Consider the following 23822-nt stretch of genomic DNA (forward strand, 5'->3'; position numbering starts at 1 on the left):
AGAAGTCTCATATAATAATTTTGTAATTTATAGCGACTCCAGGAGTGCTATAGAAGCTATTCAAAGCTATAATAAAAAATAATATTGTACAACATATAAAGTTCTCTCTCCATAAATTGTATAATAAGGGAAAAAATATTGAAATATGTTGGATCCCTGCCCATGTAGGGGATTAAGGGAAATGAAGAGGCTGATAAAGCAGCTAAAGAAGCGTCCACATGACAAGAACAAATGTAGACATCCCTATCAGTGACTATACAAGATATATAAAAACAGTCCTTGTAAAAAAATGGCAAAATATATGGAACGAAGAACCTGAAAATAACAAATTAAAAGAGATAAAATCCAGTGTTGAAAAATGGAGTTCATCATATCAGAGAGAAAGACAAGCACAAGTAATTCTGACACGTCTTGAATAGGCCATACTCGATTGACACATGGACACTTAATGAACAGTCCATGTGGCCCTCTTCCCAAATGCCCAGATTGCAATGTGCTGATAACAGTTAAGCATATACTGTGTGAATGTCCACAATATAACCTGCAGCGATTATCAAATTTCGGAAATAGACCGATAGAAGAAATTTTGTCAGAATCTTCAACGTTCTCAATAGCACCCATTTTAATGTTTATGAGAAGCTGCAAATTAATTGGAAAAATATAAAAGAAAAAAAAAAAATCAGAATAATGAATTTTAAAACAAGTAAATTTTATGATTTTACTAATTTATTTTGAATTTTTATATACCTTTTTAGTGAGTATGTATGGAAGCATGAGTTTAAATGTATTTATTGTATGAGTGTGTTCCAGTATGAAAGCGTATACCTTTTACAGCTTTTAATTTCATTTTCATTCATCATCATTGACAAGTGACTTATTAGGTCCCAGTGCTAGACTTCTAGCCTAGACTTGTCATTCCATCCTAATCCTTCGGGCCAGCCCTATGAGAGCTGATGGTCAGCTCGTGGTCTGGTTAAACTATTTTAATAATAATAATAGACACGTGCCCAGGTTTGTAGGTTTCGTATACACCTTCGTTTAAAGTACGTATGTGTACGTACTTTAAACAAACAAATTCTTTCCCTCATCTTTTGAGAAGCAGCTCGAATGCAAAGCTGTCGGACATTTCACTTAAACATGACAAGAAAGGGGAATGTTACTAATTAGTGGGTCAAAGATTCTTTTATGTAATTCTCTCTCTCTCTCTCTCTCTCTCTCTCTCTCTCTCTCTCTCTCTCTCTCTCTCTCTCTCTCTCTCTCTCTGTCCAAAATAATTCATAAAAAATTTCATCTCTTAAGTAAGGACAGCTGTTATCTCTCTCTCTCTCTCATAGTTAGCTCAACCTTCGTATTACTGTTTCTCTGTATGTCTTTACCTTACAGTAGATAATTTTAAATTGACCTAATTTTACCTGTACCATCTGCAAACTGTAAATGCACTGTTCTAAAACATAGAGACATAGATCATTTCAGAATAAAGAGAAAGAGGCAGAATAAAGAAGTTTTTAAAAACGGGGTTGAGAAGACTTCTAAAAGATCGGTAGAATTAGGGGGAGAGAGAAATAGTATACTAATTTTCACACTCTCCTGTATTCGTAAGTCAACTATTTATTTCTTTTATTAACCCTTAAACGCCGTTTGGACGTATTGTACGTCGACTAAAATTGTCTGTTGGGTGCCGAGTGGACGTACCTTACGTCGATTACAAAAAATTTCAACCTTCGGTCAACTTTGATTCGACCGAAATGGTAGAAAAACGCAATTGTAAGCTAAAACTCTTACATTCTAGTAATATTCAATCATTTACCTTCATTTTGCAACAAATTGGAAGTCTCTAGCACAATATTTCCATTTATGGTGAATTTTTGAAAAAACTTTTTCCTTACGTCCACGCGGTAACTTGGCCGAAAATTTCAGAAATTCTTTCGTCATTTTGTCGTAATGTTTGCACCGGTTTATATTAGTCGTTACATAAAGTTTTATATATGGAAATGTGTGCAATTTCATGTAGAATACAACAGAAAATAACTCATGGTTGTAGCTTGTATCAGTTTTGAAATATTTCCATATAAATCACGATAAGTGCCAAAATTTCAACCTTCGGTCAACTTTAACTCGACCAAAATGGTCGAAAAATGCAATTGTAAGCTAAAACTTTTACATTCTAGTAATATTCAGTCATGTACCTTCATTTTGCAACAAATTGGAAGTCTCTAGCACAATATTTTGATTTATGGTGAATTTTTGAAAAAACTCTTCCTTTACGTCCATGACGCTTGTGTAACTGTGCCAACATCTCAGAAATTCTTTCGTCACTTTGTTGTAATGTTTTAACCGGTTTATGTTAGTCGTTACATAAAGTTTTATATATGGAAATGTGCAATTTCATGTAGAATACAACAGAAAATAACTCATGGTTGTAGCTTTCATCAGTTTTGAAATATTTCCATATAAATCATGATAAGTGCCAAAATTTCAACCTTTGGTCAACTTTAACTCGACCGAAATGGTCGAAAAACGCAATTGTAAGCTAAAACTCTTACATTCTAGTAATATTCAATCAAGTACCTTAATTTTGCAACAAACTGGAAGTCTCTAGCACAATATTTCGATTTATGGTGTATTTTTGAAAAAAACTTTTTCCTTACGTCCGTGCACGGTAACTCTGCCGAACATCTCAGAAATTCTTTCGTCACATTGTCGTAATTTTTGCACCGTTTTATTTTAGTCGTTACATAAAGTTTTATATATGAAAATGTGCGCAATTTCATGTAGAATACAACCAAAAATAACTCATGGTTGTAGCTTTTATCACTTTTAAAATATTTTCATATAAATCAAGATAAATAGAAAAAATTCTACTTTCGGTCAACTTTAACTCGACCGAAATGGTCGAAAACTGCAATTGTAAGCTAAAACACTTACAGTCTAGTAATATTCAATCAATTAGTTTCATTTTGCAACAAACGGGAAGTCTCTAGCACAATATTTCGATTTATGGTGAATTTTTGAAAAAAACCTTTTCCTTACGTTCAAGTGGTAACTCTGCCGAAAATCTCAGAAATTCTTTTGTCACTTTGTTGTAATTTTTGCACCGTTTTATATTAGCCGTTACATAAAGTTTTATATATGAAAATGTGTGCAATTTCATGTAAAATACAACAAAAAACAACCCATGGTTGTAGCTTTTATCAGTTTTGAAATGTTTTCATATAAATCATGATAAGTGCCAAAATTTCAACCTTTGGTCAACTTTGACTAGACCGAAATGGTTGAAAAACGCAATTGTAAGCTAAAACTCTTACATTCTAGTAATATTCAATAATTTATCTTCATTTTGCAACAAATTGGAAGTCTCCAGCACAATATTTCGATTTATGGTGAAGTTTTGAAAAAAAACCTTTTCCTTACGTCCGCGCAGGGTAACTCAGCCGAAAATCTCAGAAATTCTTTCGTCACTGTCGTAATGTTTGCACCATTTTATATTAGCTGTTACATAAAGTTTTATATATGAAAATGTGCGCAATTTCATGTAGAATACAACAAAAAATAACTCGTGGTTGTAGCTTTTATCAGTTTTGAAATATTTTCATATAAATCACGATGTGCCAAAATTTCAACCTTCAGTCAGCTTTGACTCGACCGAAATGGTCGAAAAACGCAATTGTAAGCTAAAACTCCTACATTCTAGTAATATTCAATCATTTACCTTCATTTTACAACAAACGGGAAGTCTCTAGCACAATATTTCGATTTATGGTGAATTTTTGAAAAAAACTTTTTCCTTACCTTCGCGCTCGGTAACTCGGCTGAAAATCTCAGAATTTTTTTAGTCACCTTGTCGTAATTTTTGCACCGTTTTCTATTAGGCGTTACATAAAGTGTTATACATGAAAATGTGTGCAATTTTGTAGAATACAACAAAAAACAACTCATGGTTGTAGCTTTTATCAGTTTTGAAATATTTCCATATAAATCATGATAAGTGCCAAAATTTAAACCTACGGTCAACTTTGACTCGACCGAAATGGTCGAAAAATGCAATTGTAAGCTAAAACTCTTGCATTCTAGTAACATTCAATCATTTACCTTCATTTTGCAACAAATTTGGAAGTCTCTAGCACAATAATTCGATTTGTGGTGAATTTTTGAAAAAACATTTTCCTTACGTCCGCGTAACTCTGCGAACATCTCAGAAATTCTTTAAATCACGTTGTCGTAATGTTTGCACCGTTTTATACTAGTCGTTACATAAAGTTTTATATATGAAAATGTGCGCAATTTCATGTACAATACAACAGAAAATAACTCATGGTTGTAGCTTTTATCAGTTTTGAAATATTTTCATATAAATCACGATAAATAAAAAAATTCGACTTTCGGTCAACTTTAACTCGACCAAAATGGTCGAAAACTGCAATTGTAAGCTAAAACACTTACAGTCTAGTAATATTCAATCAATTAGCTTCATTTTTCAACAAACGGGAAGTCTCTAACACAATATTTCGATTTATGGTGAATTTTTGAAAAAAACATTTTTTTTATGCCCGCGTGTTACGAATTCATGCATCATTTTGTGATAATATTTTCTCTGTGTTGCTTTGATCGTTTTAAAATTTGTTATATACCAAAATCATCGCAATTTAGTGTACAATACAAAAAAAAAAACAATAACCCGTTAGCTTTAACCGTTTTGCTCACAGCGCGATTTGTATAAAATTATATATGAAAAATTTTATTTGCGCTGTCATATATTTCAATATTTATATATGATAATGATATTTTTTTAATTTCTGATGGTTGCATACTAAACTTCAGGCAATGACAAAAAAAGGAGCCAAAAATGAACTCTTAATCTTAAAAACTAAGCGTGCTGTGATTTAAAAAAAAAAAAACATTTTTTTCCGCTTCGGCGCTAACTCATGAACGCCGCCGGCATACGGGAGACATTTTTGTAAATAGAGGCTCGGCGTTAGAGGGTTAATTAGAAGTTTGACTTCCCTGTGGTGTCTTTGAAGTCAACCTCTGACCAAACAGTTCCCATTGGTATCCTCCTCTTCCTCTACCTTTTCCCTTGATAGGCATTCCAGGGTTTGCTTTTCCTTTTCCTTTATAAGTCGGTTTTTGGACCTTGTGGAAAGGATGTCCTTGCTGATGTGGTTGTTGTTGTCCGTTTGAAGGGGGTCATCCCTTCTGACCACCTACCTGTTTATGAGGAAAACTTTTGGAGGTGAATGAAAGTGTATATGATTTTTTATCAAAGCAAGCCTTTTTTGGATTGGGTAAAGGGAAATTTTGGATTTTTGTTTCCTGAATTCTCCTTTTCCCAGAAAAGCGTATGCTACAATTTTTTTGCGTGCTTGCTCGTTTATTTGAGTCACCACAAAATCCTCAAACAGGTCCTTACAGAAGGAGTTAAAGTGCAATAAAGCAGTCACATTGGGAAGTGACTTGTTGGAGGTTTCCATTATTTCCATTCGCACTGTTGTGCCAGTCTAATAAGTCATAGAGTTGTTCCCATAGGGTTCTCATAAGACTTTTAGCCACAACAGCAAAAATTGTCCTGGAATCTTCTGGAAGCCTTTTAGTGGCAACTTCTAGCAAGTTGGAAGAGGTGAGGATACTAAAGAGATGGGTCCTAGCACGAAATTCTGACAAAGCTCTCTCATCTGAAATTCTTCTCTTAGGGGTCCCAAATTGCTGAGTAGCTACATCTAAGGGGAGCTTTTTCTTTTCAAAAGGGAGTCGAAGCATTGCCCATTCCTTGGTGGAATTGTTTGAAACCGAGAGGACTGTGGCAAATGGTTTTAGTTCTGTCATTGGCTCCTGTTTTCTAGTTATTACATTATTCTGAAAGTCTGCCTTCACTTGGTTAATTATTTTGAAAGTGAAGGGACAGAAGGCTGGGGGTACTTGGTGAGCAAGTTTTGTTCACAATGGGAGTATTGATCCAAGTTCTGTTGACCTGGTAAAGGGTGTCATCTATAGCTTTCAGTGTTGTATTCAGGTAAGATAACTGTTTCTTTCTGAGGTTTCTCCAAGTCTGGCGCATTTGGTATCAGGCACCATTCTGTATTAGGGAATGCTGCCCTATCTCTAAACTCCACATGTACAACTTCGATCATGGTTTTTTCTCATTGATTAGATACTTGATATCAGGAGAGAAAATGCACATTGAGGTGTCCCACTAAGGATTATCAGTATCATCAGGGGAGAATATTGAAGCCCCTATTGTGTTCTGATCTGAAGTTTTATAGTCTGAACTGGTCATTTTGATGGTTCCTGTTGGAATTCTAACCTCAGACCTTGTTTGGGCAGATTTGTTTCCACTGTCCCTTTTTGGTTGCAGGATGCTGTACTTTTACACTTTGGAGTGTACATCACTGACTTGATTTCTTTAATTTCCTGTTCAGAATCATGAAATATGTCCATTATATATTGCTGTTCTGATGTTACTCATTTCTTTACAGAATTTATCAAATGCTTCAAACTTTGTATCCCTTTTTGCGGGGGCTTGCATAATCTGGCTGAGCATACACAAGTGAACTGTAACTGCCAGTTACCCAGGGGGCAGAGATCCTGGGTGAGTTGCTATACCCCTCCAAAAATATAGTCATTTCAATTGGGGTTAGGTGGATCCTTGTATCCCTTTTGGGGGAAGGATTCTGTTCAGCTTCTGAAAGCTGCAAGGGGGAATTGAGTACCTTTTGGAAGGTTTCTCCCATGGTTAGCTGAAAGTTGTGTCCACAGTCCTTCTGGGTGCAGCAAGGTCATTTTGGTAGCAATATCAACTTCATATTCTTTTGTAAGAAAATGACCTCCAAGTGAAGATTCCTCTATTTCCTCTGAAGGGTTGACTTGGGAGGCATTAGGGACTGATCTTACTGGGTTTTACACATACATAGATCTTCTGAGAAAGGGTTAAATATCTGCTGCCAGAGTTCTGCCGGAAAGATATAATCTCCCCCTTCCTCGCCCTTGCTGAACCCTAGGACTCATTGAGACAGCTTAAAATGAGCTGTTTCGTCCTTAAAACTTGCTGCCAGAGCACACAACAAATTTTGCACATATCTCACGACCAAACAAATTTGTCTTGTTTTTTACAAGGGCTATGCTCATGGCAGGTGGTATGTGCCGTACCCCCTGGAAAAAAGTGAACTGAGCAATTTGCTATGGAACATTTGAGCTGAGGGTCCTGCATAATGGTGGCCCTGTAATGAAAAAACCAAGTTGTTATTAGAAACTAATTGTTATAAATTGTTTTTAATAAGAGACACTTATGTAAATTCCTGTACATTAGCATATTCCATCCTACAGGTTAATTTGATTACTAGTGCGTAGATGTAATACCTTTTATAAATTATCTATGTTAACTTAAACCCTTTGAAGTTTAGGTTAATTTTGATGCTGTATGTGACTATATTAAACTGTTAGTCCTTTTGCAATGGCTATGTGAAGTTTTAATTTAAATTGTCATGCCATTCAGACTAATCTTTCATAAACTAATTTGTTTAACTAATCTAAGCTACTGTTTTACTGTATATGGCTTAGGTTAATCTTTCTAGTATAATCTACATTAAGCTAAGCATAGAGGGTTCTCTCTTAATCTAAGCCGCTTCTTATTCTAGGTTTATTTAAAACCTGAGGATATAAGCTATACAAAAATAACATTTTTGTAATCTGGTTTTCTGTTTTATGTAGCTGAGACTACCCTTTTGTCTGATACTCGGCCACTCTGTTTCTGAGCTAATAGCAGGATATTCCCTTAAAAAGGGATTCCTACATAATCTAGTTAGGCTATTGCCTGTTCTAGGTTTATATCACTTGTAAGGGTATAGGCTACATAAGACCTTATCAGTGTGTAGCCTTGCAGATATGCTACCAAGTCATAAAAACCTTATTTTTATTGATCTTAGAATACTGTTTATATCTAATCCAAGGCTTATTTGTTCTTTCTTAGCCTAGTATAGGGTATTACTTAATCCAGATCTTTATAGATCACACTTAAATGTATAGGCTATACAAAACCAGTAACTTATTAATATGGAAACTTATAAATTAGGCTACTATTTTTGTCTAAAACAAGGTTGTTGCATGTATCCAATCCTAGGTTATTTGGCCTACTATGAAATAATAACCCAATAATATGTAATGTTATAGCTTGGCTATCACTTACTGCAATCTAGGATACTGCCTAATCTGGATTATTTAATTCACACTTAAGGGTATGCGTTACATAAAACACAATTGCCTTAGTATGGAGCCTTAAAGCTAGGCTACCATCTCATCTGGCATAGGTTGCTATTTTCATCTAATCCTATATTACATGGTGTAGGCTAATGATTTAGTCCAATAATGATGTTTTGTAAAAGGTTATCACTTAATATAAGGTAAATTAGTCCTGGATTAGTTTAGATCATGCTTAAGTATACAGGCTATATAAAGGGGAAAAATCTCTAGCCTGTTTATCAAATCCTAGGATCCTTGGTGTAAACTAGGATGCTGCCTAGGCCCACAAAAGGATGTCTTTAAAGGTTCTTAATTACCTTAATTTAGGTTACTACCTAATCCAGGTTATTTAAATTACCTTTAGGATATGTAATCCTAGGTTATAGGCTACAGACAACAACTATAGTCTAAATTATTCTCACTGAGTTTGTTAGGCTACCATCTCATGCAGGCTACCGCCAAGGCTATTGTAGACATTGTTATCTGAAAGGATTATCTAAATTAATAATAAATTGTGGAACATTTCTTTAGTTAAAACTTCTAAATAGAATTACCAATTCTTTAAATTCATTCGCTTTTCAAAATAGCAAAGAGATCGTGAGAGAGAACCAAACATGTGCTCGCAAAACAAAGTCTGGTTTCTGGCTACCATACACAAACACCTGGTCCACAGTTTAAACTAACAATTTTCAACTGGAGCTTAAAAATAAGCACTTAACTTTCAAGTTTAGTTGTTTCCATGATCCTCGCTGATGAAAAATTTGAGGAACAAAGCGATTTTTGTGAGGAGCACTAGCTTGATGTCTGCACTTTATGTTGACCAGAGGGATAATAGCTCCTGGTATTTTATCTGCCTGGTCGAAAACAAGATGGCGGACGCTCCTATGCAATAGTCACTTCTTACAGGTTTTGACGTTGAAAACTGGGTTCACTTCTCTGAAGATAAGGGAAAATGCCCTCTTATCTTTGAGTCCATTATACTCTATCACGTCTCGGTGTTTTCATTACGAAACAATACCCGGTTACAAGACCAGGGTAAAAGATATTTCTTTGATATTAGTCTGGTCACTATGAAGCACTGGAACACCACAGAGGGGTAACTGCTTGAGGACAAAACAAGCGACTGCACTATAAAAAACAGAACATTTTCCTCAGCAGACTTAACTCTATGTTCCTGAAGCATTATTACAAAATAATCCTGCCAGACATGTTACTCATTATAACATTTATAAAGCAGATTGGGAGTTATATGAACTGCACACTAGGAATATCCCACCATTCACTGTTGAGTCCTCAAAACTCTCCCACTTCGTGATGAAAAGGCATGGGATTTGAGCAAAGGATCACCCTGCATTGACCAACAGAAAGTAATGGTTCTTGGTCTTCATGTGGGTCTGTTGTTGACAATACGGCGGACTGTGCATGCGCATTAAACACTTTTTCTTGTAAGCAAGTTTTGACAATGGGAAGAACCTGGGTATACAGCCTTGCTCTAAAGATTTGGGAAAGTACCCCCTTATCTTTGATTCCATCACATACTCTATCAAGTGTTACAGTGTTTATCAGTACAACACAATACCTGGCTGCGAGAACAGGTATAAGAGAATTCTTTGATATTAGTGTGGTCACCATGGAGCTCTGGTAGACAATGGAAGGGTAACGCCTGGAAGACTCAACAGCGACTACCAAAAATAGGTTTTCCCTATGTCAAACCCTTTTTTTTTTTGTTTTATGTGGGATCTCTTCTTTCTGTATTTCCCTTTACTTCCTCTTACTTCTTTCTAATGAACACCATATTCTTTGGAAGCTTGAATTTCAAGTCAATGGCCCCTGTGTGCTCGTTCCATATGAATGGATTTCCTCTACTGAATAATAATAATAATAATTTAGCGCCACTCTCTGGTTCTTTACACTGCAAAGATCTGCTCCTGTAATGGCTCCTATTCCCTTTTCCTTAACCCTTTAGCGCCGAAGCCCTATTTACAAAAACGTCTCCCGTATGCCGGCGCGTTCGGTGAGTTAGCGCCTGCCGGAAAAAAAGTTTTTTAAAAAAATCACAGCACGCTTTAGGTTTTAAGATTAAGAGTTCATTTTTGGCTCATTTTTTTGTCATTGCCTGAAGTTTAGTATGCAACCATCAGAAATAAAGAAAAATATAATTTTCATATATAAATATTGGAATATATGACAGCGAAAAAAACTCGTATATAATTGTATACAAATCGCTTGTAAGCAAAACGGTTAAAGCTAATGACTTAATTTTTTTAGTTGTATTGTACACTAAATTGCGATGATTTTGGTATATAACAAATTTTAAAACGATCAAAGCAACACAGAGAAAATATCACAAAATGATGCATGAATTAAGTAGCGATGCGGGACGTAAAAATTTTTTTTTTAAAATTCACCATAAATCGAAATATTGTGCTAGAGACTTCCCGTTTGTTGAAAAATTAAGCTAATTGATTGAATATTACTAGACTGTAAGTGTTTTAGCTTACAATTGCAGTTTTCGACCATTTCGGTCGAGTTAAAGTTGACCGAGTCGAATTTTTTTATTTATCGTGATTTATATGAAAATATTTCAAAACTGATAAAAGCTACAACCATGAGTTATTTTTTGTTGTATTGTAAATGAAATTGCGCACATTTTCATATATAAAACTTTATGTATCGACTAATATAAAATGGTGCAAATATTACGACAACGAGACGAAAGAATTTCTGAGATGTTTGGCCGAGTTACAGCGCAGAGCGTAAGGAAAATGTTTTTTTAAAAAATTCACCATAAATCGAAATATTGTGCTAGAAACTTCCAATTTATTGCAAAATGAAGGTAAACGATTGAATATCACTAGAATGTAAGAGTTTTAGCTTACAATTGCGTTTTTTGACCATTTCGGTCGAGTTGAAGTTGACCGAAGGTTGAAATTTTGGCAGTTATCGTGATTTATGTGAAAATATTTCAAAACTGATAAAAGCTACAACCATGAGCTAATTTCTGTTGTATTCTACATGAAATTGCACACATTTTCATATATGAAAGTTTATGTAACGACTAATGTAAAACGATGCAAACATTACGACAACATGACGAAAAGAATTTCTGAGATGTTCGGCCGAAAGTTACACACATGACGTAAGGAAAAAATTTTTTTTCAGAAATTCACCATAAATCGAAATATTGTGCTAGAGACTTCCAGTTTGTTGCAAAATGAAAGTACATGATTGAATATTACTAGAATGTAAGAGTTTTAGCTTATAATTGCATTTTTTTACCATTTCGGTCGAGTTAAAGTTGACCGAAGCTTGAAATTTTGGCACTAATCATGATTTATATGAAAATATTTCAAAAATGATAAAAGCTACAACCATGAGTTATTTTCTGTTTGCGCACATTTCCATATATAAAACTTTATGTAACGACTAATATAAAACAGTGCAAACATTACGACAACGTGACGAAAGAATTTCTGGCGCGGATGTAAGGAAAAAGTTTTTTTAAAAAATTCACTATAAATCGAAATATTGTGGTAGAGACTTCCAATTGGTTGCAAAATGAAGGTAAATGATTGAATATTACTAGAATGTAAGAGTTTTAGCTTACAATTGCGTTTTTTGACCATTTCGGTCGAGTCAAAGTTGACCGAAGGTTGAAATTTTGGCAGTTATCGTGATTTATATGAAAATATTCCAAAACTGATAAAATTACAACCATGAGTTATTTTCTGTTGTATTCTACATGAATGAAATTGCGCACATTTTCATATATAAAACTTTATGTAACGTCTAATATAGAACAGTGCAAAATTACGACAAAATGACAAAAGAATTTCTGAAATTTTTGGCGAGTTACGCAGCGGGCGTAAGAAAAAGTTTTTTTCAAAAATTCACCATAAATCGAAATATTGTGCTAGAGACTTCCAATTTGTTGCAAAATGAAGGTACATGATTGAATATTACTAGAATGTAAGAGTTTTAGCTTACAATTGCGTTTTTCGACCATTTCGGTCAAGTCAAAGTTGACTGAAGGTTGAAATTTTTTGTAGTCGACGTTTGCTACGTCCACTCGGCATTCAACAGACAATTTTAGTCGACGTTTGCTACGTCCAACAGGCGTTTAAGGGTTAATTAAGGCTCCTTAGCTTCTGTTTTCTCCTCAGTTCAGGAGTCCCAAGACAATTATAACCCCTTTGCTCCAGAAGGTAGGTTTTTTCGAATCCCTTGGTGCCAGAAGCCAGGATCAGCGAATTTAGCTCTTAGATGGACAACGCTTCATCAACCAAACCTTTTTTTTTTTGTCTTTTGTTGTTGTCCCATGGCCCATCATTCCCGGATGAGAACGAGGGCCTGTTGAAGTGGAAATCCCAAATTCTTCTACAGGAAGTCAATATTACTGTTAAAATATTACTGTTAAAATATTATGTCTGGTCAGGTTACTTCAGGTACGTAGATATCACAGCTACCTTCCCAGATGGTCCTTTTTTTTTTTTTTTTTTTACACTATTGGTAATTGTTGGGGCAGACCGGTTATCCTGCTTCCCATCCGGACATACTTAAGTAAGTCACCCTAGAGCTATACTTTTAACATACATATAGGTTTTTCCCCATTCTACATCATTATTGATTCTGAATGGGAATCCTGAATATAAGAAGATTGATAATCATTCATGTGACTATTGAGGACTGGTTCTGTCTGGGTTGTTGGAGTTCCTTAGGGGGCTAGATCATTTTGTTGCTTGTCAGTTTCTTTTATATGCTCCCTTGAGTCGAACAGCAGCTACATTTCACACTATAAGAAAACTGGTTTTGAGGTGGGAAAAAACTATTTTTGATAGCTGGTTTGAGGCCTCAAACCCACCTGCTCTCCGTGATGAAAAGGCATGGGAATTTGTGGTGTTTTCTTTCACAGACCTGCTGAATAGTGGTGAAGTTGGCTAATTCACTTGCTGTTGCCCAATGTGTGTAAGAAGGGTTAGTAGAAAGACCATGGTAATTGCTGTAGGCTGGGGAAAGAGCCCTCCAGCCCTGAGTCCAATTATAGTCTATCACTGTGTCAACAGGCACTATTCTGGCCAAGACTGACTGTGAGAGAATTCTTTGATGTTGGTCTGTCTGATAAATCACCTGGCAGGACCATCAGGGTAATTCCTTTGAGGATTTACAGCAGCTACCAAAAGTAAATGTTTCCCTTGTCAACCTGTTAAATATTGAAATCAGTGAACTTCAAAAAACATGAAAGAAAGTATTTTTTAAAAATGAATGAACTGAATAAACTACAACAAGAATTATGTTGTACTTCGATGTATTGAGAAAGTCGAATGCACACAGTGCACCAAAACAAAGCCAACAACTCTTGGCAGTGTCACTAATATGAACGCTCTGCACACGGTACATGTATTTTGATGCTAAACATACATGTTATTATTATTATTATTATTATTATTATTATTATTATTATTATTATTATTATTATTATTATTATATCATTGGATCTTATTTTTATGTTTATTTTTTCAAAATTTTGCGGTGGGGTACGTCTTGCAGGTTGGAGCATCTTTGACACCAGGAAGTATGGTATTAAATTCTTATTAATGAGAAACATAATATAAAATCAAAGACATAGAATTAAACATTTTGATAAACATTCAGATATTGATACTAATGGGTATAAGGACATAAACACAGATGGATAAACCTAAGTGTTGTCTAAAATTACATTGTTTGATCAGCATATGTGAGGGAAGGCATGGATGAGGGAGATTTCTTAGGTCTGTGCCCAAAAAACAAATTAACAGTTGATTGAGTAAATCTCTGCACTTTCTCATCTTAAATTACCATATATGACTATAATATTCAACCCCTGTTCTGACAAAAAAAAAGTAAATTATTTTCTTCATGTAAAGTTCGAGGCCAGATTCCAAAGAATTCCATAATGGTTATATTATGCATCAGAACATCAGGCTACGTTTTGGCCGTCAACACTGCACTGTGGTTCATACATTAATCTAAGTGATACTGTAGTTTGTATAAAAAGATTTACTGTAGCATAAAGCAGTATTATAGAGTATAACTTTTTATTTCTGTATATGAATTTTTAATTGGTCAAAAAAAGTAAAATAAAATATTTACTGTTATAAAGATACATTAGACATTAGCATATAAGAAATAGGCATATAATTACTCACGCCAGAAATGCATTAAATATTGGGCTGTGATTCACACATGTAACTAAGTGATAGTTTATATAAGCTTTTATTGTATAAGATATTAGGATAGGTATAACATTTCATGTATGTGCTTTAAACTCATTAAATAATAAAAGATAAGGACTATTATGGTAAACTATAAACAAGCAATAGTATTGGCAGTATCTTCCTCAAGCTGTACATTGATGTCTGTTTCTTCTAGTTGTTTCTAGCCCTTATAAAATTAATTTAAAGAAAAGCACATTAGCTCTTCGCTGTGAATGCCATGTGACAAGTAAGGGAGTTGTATGCTCCCTTGCCTTTGTGATGGCGTGTATCAATTGATGTTTTTTCTATACATTTTTAATTTTTTGGCCAATTTCACGAATGCTTAACATTTTCTTTTGTATTATCTGCAGCCTCAAGGAACTCTGAATTTAATTATATTGAGCCTTACATACTGTAGAGAAGGTTCTGTATTCAAGAGAAGAGGCATCAGCCTGGGTTTCTCCATCTTGTGATGGGAGTCTGTTATTTCACAATTCTTAGATTATTTTATTTTTACAGAATATAACTGTAGAACTATTGTTATGATGATGATTATTAAAATCAATGGTTGTTTCAATGGCATTAAGCTTGTAGAGAGTCTTCTCTATTCTTCTTATTATATTCTCGTCTGCAGGTATGTGGTATACTAAATTTCCAAAGGACATGGAAAGATATTCTATTTTCGTTGTTTATTTTACTCTTACGCCTACTGATGTATCCCCACTGGCATGCTGTAACTGGTGTAATGGTTTGCTCCAGTGGGGGGGTGTTTGTACGTCTCTCTCTCTCTCTCTCTCTCTCTCTCTCTCTCTCTCTCTCTCTCTCTCTCTCTCTCTCTCTCTCTCTCTCTCTCTCTCTCTCTGCCTCGATGGTATTTGGCACTGGCAGGTTTCAGCTGTTTCTCCTGATGATTGTTGGGAGAAATTCAGTTTCGTTAGTCGTATTTATGCTGGGCTTTTTTCCCTTGATATGTAGTGCTTCATGAAACTGGAGGCGTTGTCGGTCTGTTGCTGCGTGTATAATCTTTACAGAATTAATCAGTCCATCCCTTTTCAGTCTTTTCTAGTGTTCATGGTTATAGTGGTTGAATATGGCACCTTCTTGTAGATAGCACAAGAAATGTTTTGATAATGTGGTAGATGTCATCCCAATGTATGAGTGGTGGCATCCATCCACAGGGCATGTGAACTTATAAATGACACTAAAGTACTTTTTTTCAAATCCATCTCTCAGGGGGCCAGGTTGTTTTTCAGGATATGGGTTGTTCTCATATTTTGTAATAAATTATTATGTGGATTTTTTTGCCTTGTATCACGGAGAGTAACATTTTCTTTTATGATTTTTTTTATGGCCTCTTAGTCCTTCAGGTGTTTTTGGTGCATATAATATTGGAAATAGACTCTTACTGCACCATTTTTGTGTTCTTTATTTGTGAAGTTTTGATTGCTGTGCCACTTGTGTATCATGGCTATTGTTTGCTGCTCCACCATTCTGGTAGAGAAACCATTGTTTATGAGTGTCTGTGCTGACATCTCAATCTTCTTGGTGGTGTCTCTCCAAGTGGAACAGTGTGTGAGTGCACAACGGACAAAAGTATCCATCACAGAGTTTTTGTATCTGTCCGGGCCTCCTCAGGGATATACAACATCGGGTTGTCCTCGCACTTATACATTCTGTCTGGGATGTATCTAATTGTTTCAGTGACAGGGACGTTAGTAAAGAGGCTCCTTACCAAAGAAGTGAAGGGTGTTGCCCAGGCTTTAAAATGAAACGTGCGTTACCATAAGAAAAGCTGACAAAATAGCAGCCCTGGTACTCATTAACACCAACGAATATTAGGAAAAATTAGACCATATCTTGGCTGATAACTCCAAATTCTAATGAACAAACAAAAGTCTGGTGGATGACATTTGACGGAAAATCAGCAGGACCATTGAGAGGATCAGCACTGAGTAACACCCCTAGACTTCCACTAGCCTTAGTTGACTTCACACTAGGATATATATACACAGCAATATAACAACTCATAAACCTGGAAAACTTCTATGTCCTATCATCAGCCAGATACTGACACCAGCGTATAACCTTGCTAAAAACTCAACGATCTTCTCATACCTTATATTCTCAACAGGTATTGTCTGCTGTCATCTGCAGAATTCCTACAAGAATGCCAAAGCTCCCCGTCGACTGGTATCATTGCTTTGTTGGATGTTGAGAACCTCTTTACCAATATCCTTGGTGATGAAACAGTTGGACACATCCTGGACAGAATGTATAGTTGTGAGGATACCCCAACATTGAATATCCTGGAGGAGGTCCTGAAAGCCCTACTTGAGACATGTACCAAAAAGGCCCCTTTCATCACACACAGAGGCCACCTATACTGCCAGATAGGTGTGGCGATGATATCCCTATTGGGGGTTCTATTTGTTAACTTTTATATGGGGGGTTTTCAGTAAGATCCTCTGCCTCCTTCAATACCACCATTATATCGATGACACTTTTGTCAGAGTAAACACCAAAGAGGACCTAGAAACCCCAAGAAGAACCTTCAAAGAGTGCTCTGTCCTTCGCTTTACGTGCGAATGTAGAGCTGACGGTGTCCTTCCATTCCTGGACGTGCATGTGCAACTGACCTCGACAGGGTATGCCACTACAGTTTACAGAAAACCGGTGAATCTGAGCCTCTGCCTCAACAACTTGAGCAAGTGGCCGGACAGACACAAGAAATCTTTGGTGGATGCTTTCGTCCGTCGTGTACTCACATATGAGACGTAGGCGCAGACACTCATAAACAACGGGTTCTCTAACAAAACGGTGGAGCAACAAACAAGAACCACGATAGACAAGTGGCACAGCAATCAAAACTCCACAACTAAAGAACAAGAGAATGGTGCAGTAAGAGAATATTTCCAAAACTATATGCACCAAAAACACTTGGAGGACAAAAAGATCATAAATGAACATGTTATTCCTGTGATAGAAGTCGAAAGAATCTAGGTAATAATTTATTACAAAAATATGAGAACAAGCACCTCACCCTGAAGAACAACCCGTTGCCCCAAGAGACGGATTTGAAGAAAGTACATTAGTGTCATCTATGAGTTTGCATGCCCAGTGGATGGATGCCACCACTCATATATTGGGATGACAACTATCACATTATCAAAACATCTCTCATGTCATCTACAAGAAGGTGCCATATCCAACCATTACAACCATGGATGCCAGAGAAGACTGAAAAGGGATGGGTTGATTAATGCTGTAAAGATTATAGAAACAGCAATAAACTAACAACACCTCCAGTTTCTTAAAGCATTGCATGTCATGGCAAAAAAGAAACTGAATTTCTCCTGACAATCATCAGGAGAAACAGCTGAAACCAGCTGGCGCCAAGTACCATCGAGGCGGAGAGAGAGAGAGAGAGAGAGAGAGAGAGAGAGAGAGAGAGAGAGAGAGAGAGAGAGAGAGAGAGAGAGAGACATATTCAAACACCACCACACACCACACTGTAGTGAACCATTACACCGGTAATACCAGCAGGGGATACACCAGTAGAAACCCCCCAGCCTCCATGGTTAATACAGCCAAAAAGATTCAAATGCCTGTGGGCTTCACAATGTAGAGCCCCTGACACGGAAACTGACCAGTGAAAATTTGATCCACCAAGACACAAATTCGGCTTTCCTGCTGTAAATATCTGTCCACCATGTAATTTCATACATTCTCTCATTAGATGACCACCTGCGTGTGCATCGAGGTGTAAGAGTAAAATAAACAACAAAAGCAGAATATCTTTCCATATCCTTTGGAAATTTACTATACCTCCTACCTGCAGACGAGAAGAATATAATAAGAAGAATAGACAAGACTACAAGCTCAATGCCTTAAAATTGTTTTTAACAATATTGCCCTTAAAGAGGGACTCCTTCCATATTATTATCATCATTATTATTATTATTATTATTATTATTATTATTAATAATAATAATAATAATAATAATAATAATAATAATAATAATAATAATAATAATATAATTTGGCAGCAGACCCTCTTAAACAGGTTCTATTGAATATTATTGCTGCTTCAGCTGCATTTATTTTATAGAAGACTTTTTCTATTTTCCTTATTGCGGACTTCTCTTCAGTGGAGGTGCGTGCTAACAGCTCGCCTATATTTGTCATTTCATGGGGAAAAAGTCAAAATCTGGATTCTGCTTCTTTATATATTCTATACAGTTAGTTATATACAATTGTTGCCAGCGACGCGATTCGACAGACTCTTCTGTCATTCTCCAGCGGGAGCTAGTAGAGACTGGCAGATTGCATAGGTCCTTCTGAATTTATACACGGGCTTCAGCGGGGGTCATGGATGGCGAATTCTGATTGGTTGCAGTCAGCGAACTTCAAGCCAAATTTCTGCGGCGGCTCGATCCTGACAGATCTTCGCAACCTGGGAATGTCATTCATTCCAGCGTTCCCATTGGCCTGCCGTTGCGTGATGTCATGCCGGCTGACATCATCGGTGGGCTGCGGATGAATGATGTCATTATCTACTCTTTCTGTCGTAGTCGGGGAAGGGCGCCTCGCTCATCAGGGCATCTCCATTTTCAAGGTTGTCGTTTTCAGGTATTCGTTGGATTTGGTGGGTGTTCTGCATTATTCTTCTTAAATTCGTGGGTAGGGCGATGCCTCCTGCGTCGTATTCATTGTTGGTTTTCTCTCGGCAATGAGGCGCGCCTCTTTATAAGCGCGGGCGTCGAGTCGGCAGCTCTCCCGATTATACTTATATTTTGTATAATACTGTCGCGGGAGATGGAAATATTGTGAAGTAATCGTCAGGCGTGGTTCATGATGGCACCCTCCTGGGCGTGGCAGGAGATCCTTTTTGACAGGCGCATCGTGGTCATTTCCAATATAAGCGCCCGGGCATCCTCGGACAGGACATACAAATTGGTAGACCACGTTCTTCTGCTTGAGGGTTCTCTTGCTGGCGGAGAGGTTATTCTTCATCACCAGGTCACGGGTGCAGCGGTTCTTATAATAAATTACAAGATTTATTCTCTTACTGTCTTTGAAGGGTGGCGTTTTCCGTGGCGATTTTCTTCCAGGAGTTCTCGTCCTCACGGTACTGGGGATGCATCCGGGCCTTATAAAGATCTTTATGTCACACAACCTGCCCCCAAGATGACATAAAGATCTTTTATAAGGCCCGATGCATCCTCAGTACCGTGAGGACGAAACCTTGAAGAAATCGTCACGGAAAACGCCACCACCGAAGATACAGTAAGAGAATAAATCTGTAATTTATTATAAGAACCGCCCGCACCGTGACCTGGTGATGAAGAATAACCCCTCTCCGCCAGCAAGAGAACCTCAAGCAGAAGAACGTGGTCTACCAATTTGTATGTCCTGTCCGAGCCCCGAATATTGAATACGACGCGCCTGTCAATCCTGCCACGCCCAGGAGGGTGCCATATCATGAACCACGCCCGTGCTACTCACAATATTTCCATCTCCCGACAGTATTATACAAAAATATAAGTATAATCGAGAGCCGCCACCTTCACGCCCGCGCCAGAGGCGCCCTCATTGCCGAGAGAAAACCAACAATGAATACGACGCAGGAGGCATCGCCCTACCTTTTTAAGAAGAATAATGCAGAACACCCACCAAATCCAACGTGAATACCTGAAAACGACAACCCTGAAAATGGAGATGCCCTGATGAGCGAGGCGCCTTCGAGACAATCCTCCGACTTAGAAATGACATCATTCATCCGCAGCCCAATAGCAGCCAAACTACCGATGATGTCAGCCGGCATGACATCACGCAACGGGCAGGCCAATGGGAACGCTGGAATGAATGACATTCCCAGGTTGCGTCTGTCAGGATCGAAGCCACGCCGCAGAAATTTGGCTTTGAAGTTCGCTGACTGCAACCAATCAGAATTCGCCATCCATGACCCCGCTGAAGCCCGTATAAATTCAGAAGGACCTATGCAATCTGCCAGTCCTCTACTAGCTCCCGCTGGAGAATGACAGAAGAGTTCGTCGAAACGCTAACAATTGTATATAACTAACTGTATAGAATATATAAAGAAGCAGAATCCAGATTTTACTTTTTCCCCATGAAATGACAAATATAGGCGATTGTTAGCACGCACCTCCACTGAAGAGAAGTCCACAAAAGGAAAATAGAAAAAGTCTTCTATAAAATAAATGCAGCTGAAGCAGCAATAATATTCAATAATAATAATAATAATTTCATGAAGAGGTAGAATTCTACATTCATTTTTTAGATCTAATATTTTTAGTGAATATTTCCAACAAAACAAAGGAGCTGCCCTGGAAGAAATATACTTTAGGTTTCCTCATGTGTAAAGATATTAACCAGACATTATGTAAAGAGGTAAGAGAGCTGTTACAGTGATATTTACCAAAGACTGACTTAAAACTAGTATTATATAACAACTATGAAATAAAACGTACTTCAGTTGTAATGAGAAATTGGTGATTGTTTACAAATTTACTTTTTCCAAAAGTAGTGTGAAATATATAGGTTCTGGTATTAAGAATATTTTCTGTTGAAAGACAGGAAAGATTCTTAATTCTGTGAATTGATAGAGCTGTCAGTTCACAGGACTGCCATACTAATGGTAAGACCTCTGCGGTCAGCAATAAGAAACCACAGTGAATATCTGTGTATAGTGACCATAAATAGAGAGTATTTGAAAATCATGACAGCATCCAGAAATGAACAAGAGCTGAGAATTCTAGAATCTATACAGTATTGATTAGATTAGATAAGCCAGCCTCAAACCTTAATGGCAGTTCATTCCCATTGTATATAATTAAAATATGCTTATCTTGTAGTTTCTTCACAACTTTTTACACTTTAAAATTTTATTGTATTCCTAATGTTTTAATATACAGCATATACTTTTATCATATCCACATCTTCTACTCATTTCAGCAGATTTTGAAAATGGCACAAGTGTAGTTTTAAAACATTAAAATAAGGAATTGAAAATATGTTTTGCTCATTGTATGTCCTGAAATTCATTTACCAGTTTTCATATTGTATCAGTAATGATAGGCTGTAGCAATGTGTAAGTACAACATTACCTTTTCAGGAGCGGGAGAAAGAGACCATACGTCAAACCAGGGAATTACGGCAAGTAGAGAGAGAGGCTGCATACCTAGGCATTAACACAGGGAATGACAATGTTGCTTTATTAGCACGCAAAGAACCAAGGTAATGTATACTTTGGTTCTTATTATCTAGTGTGGCATTTAAAGATTTTTAGAATTTTACATTATTTGTTTCTAGATGGATTAGTGGTTATGTTACTGAAAGTAGTTAAGTTGTTAAGAAAATTTTGTCTTTAACATTTCAGACTAATATTGTTAGTCAGTTTTCTTTTAGTGTTCTTAAGGGGAAAATGTATCCTCCTGTTGTTGTGACTACTTGCATCATGCTTGAATATTCAGAAAAACAAAGACCAGATGATCAGAGAAGGTGATACAAAATTGTGAGGTAATTTGAATTTCACATGATGCAGTATAAATCAGTAAAAGCCACCTTTGTTTTTTTATGTTAAAAGTTAAGTATACCTTAGTTTTACCAGACCACCGAGCTGATTAACAGCTCTCCTAGGGCTGGCCCAAAGGATTAGACTTATTTAACGTGGCTAAGAACCAACTGGTTACTTAGCAACGGGACCTACAGCTTATTGTGGAATCCGAACCACATTATAGCGAGAAATGAATTTCTATCAGCAGAAATAAATTCCTCTAACTCTTCATTAGCTGGCCGGAGAGTCGAACTTGGGCCTAACGAGTGCAAGGCCACAACTCTACTCGCCCAGGTTCGTGTTTGTGTTCAGACTGCATTTGTACCCTTACCTCATTTCCTTTAACATTTTTGTGTACAAGACTGGTCTTGTACAGAAGTTTCACATTAATTGTCAGAATAATAACACATTTCAAACTTGTGGAATGCATATTGAATTGTAATTTTGTGGAGATTAGGGTTATTGTAGTCATTTTACTTTAAGGAACTGATATTGTTTGGTCCATATTGTATGGTATAAGAGTCATAGTCAGACTGATATAAAGTTATGGACCCGTTTTTAGTTTTTCTTACCTAATACAGTATATTTTGTAGACAAGGTAGAGTTGGTTTACAATGGCATATTGTACCTGGCTGGTGTCTTTTTGCCTTTTAATTCTGCTGTCACACCTCACACTGCATTGTTAATTTGTTCCAAGACATGCAACTTAAGTTGAAAAACGTCCTAGGTCAAATGAGTGTTTTAAAAAATTACCTAGACACCTTTTAAACCCTTATAAACAACCCCGTAATGTCGATAATACTGTGCATGTATAATAAGGCATTCCATAGTTAAAGATTTTGCTGTCTTTTTAGTACAGTAAATTTATATGAGCTAATTTTAAAGACTATAAAAAAACAGGTTTTGATGTAGGAAAAACCTATTTTTGGTGGCCACTGTTCATCCTCAAAGGCTTTACTCTCATGGGTCCATTTGGGCTCCATGATAGACCAGTTAATATAAAAGAATTCTCTTTTAGTTGGTCTAGACCCAGTGTAAGTGACGTTGACACTTGGTGGAGTGTAGGACTCAAAGATAAGAGGGATTGCCTAGGTTCTCAATCCTATGTCAGCCTGCAAGACGAAGAAGTGACTATAACATATATACATAGGCTGCCATCTATGATGGCACATAACTGGACAAACCAGGAGCCATTACTCTCTCGGGTCTAGGCAGGATAACTATACACCCAATCCCATGCCTTTTTGTCAGGGAGAGTGGGTGGGTTTCAGGACTCACACTGGCCACTGAAAATTGGTTTTTCCTATGTCAAAAACCTGTTTTTTGACATTGAGGCCACTGTTCATCCTCAGAGGACCTTATAAAAGAAACTGACAGGTAATGAAATGATCTTAAGCTCTCAAATATCAATCCCAACACCTCAGAGAAAATATTTCTGGTCCAAGGTCAAGCAACAAGTTTCAAGCCCCATTCTTTATTCCAAATACCCTTTAGGATTTTGGTAACAAAGAACACGAAACTGAACACAAACTTAGGTTTTTAGGATGTAGTTCTGCAATGACTTGCCTAAACATGCTGGGTTTGGTTGCAGTATTGTTGCACCTCTCTCAGTGATAGTCAGCATACCCACCCATCAAGAAGACCCTTGGTTTTCCGCTGCAGCGTGTATGGGGTCAGGACTAACCATGCTACCTACTGATACACAGTGTAGCCAAATTTGTTTGAGCTCATGGCAATAATGTTTTAAGAATACTGTCTCTGACGACCACCCGTATGTTCGG

The 23822-nt window shown here is 36.8% G+C and overlaps 1 protein-coding gene across 6 annotated transcripts in view; it reads left to right on the plus strand.

The window, feature by feature from the left end:
- The window catches only part of LOC136844872 (coiled-coil domain-containing protein 50), a 184738-nt gene that overhangs the window by 78538 nt on the left and 82378 nt on the right, over positions 1-23822 (plus strand). For all 6 annotated transcript variants that reach the window (XM_067114135.1, XM_067114136.1, XM_067114134.1 and 3 more), the window contains one exon: positions 21601-21722. In XM_067114135.1, coding sequence (XP_066970236.1) covers positions 21601-21722 — 122 coding nt within the window. The remainder of the gene's footprint in view (positions 1-21600; positions 21723-23822) is intronic.

The sequence above is a fragment of the Macrobrachium rosenbergii genome, chromosome 13 (genome assembly GCF_040412425.1).
Source record: "Macrobrachium rosenbergii isolate ZJJX-2024 chromosome 13, ASM4041242v1, whole genome shotgun sequence".
Taxonomy (NCBI): domain Eukaryota; kingdom Metazoa; phylum Arthropoda; class Malacostraca; order Decapoda; family Palaemonidae; genus Macrobrachium; species Macrobrachium rosenbergii.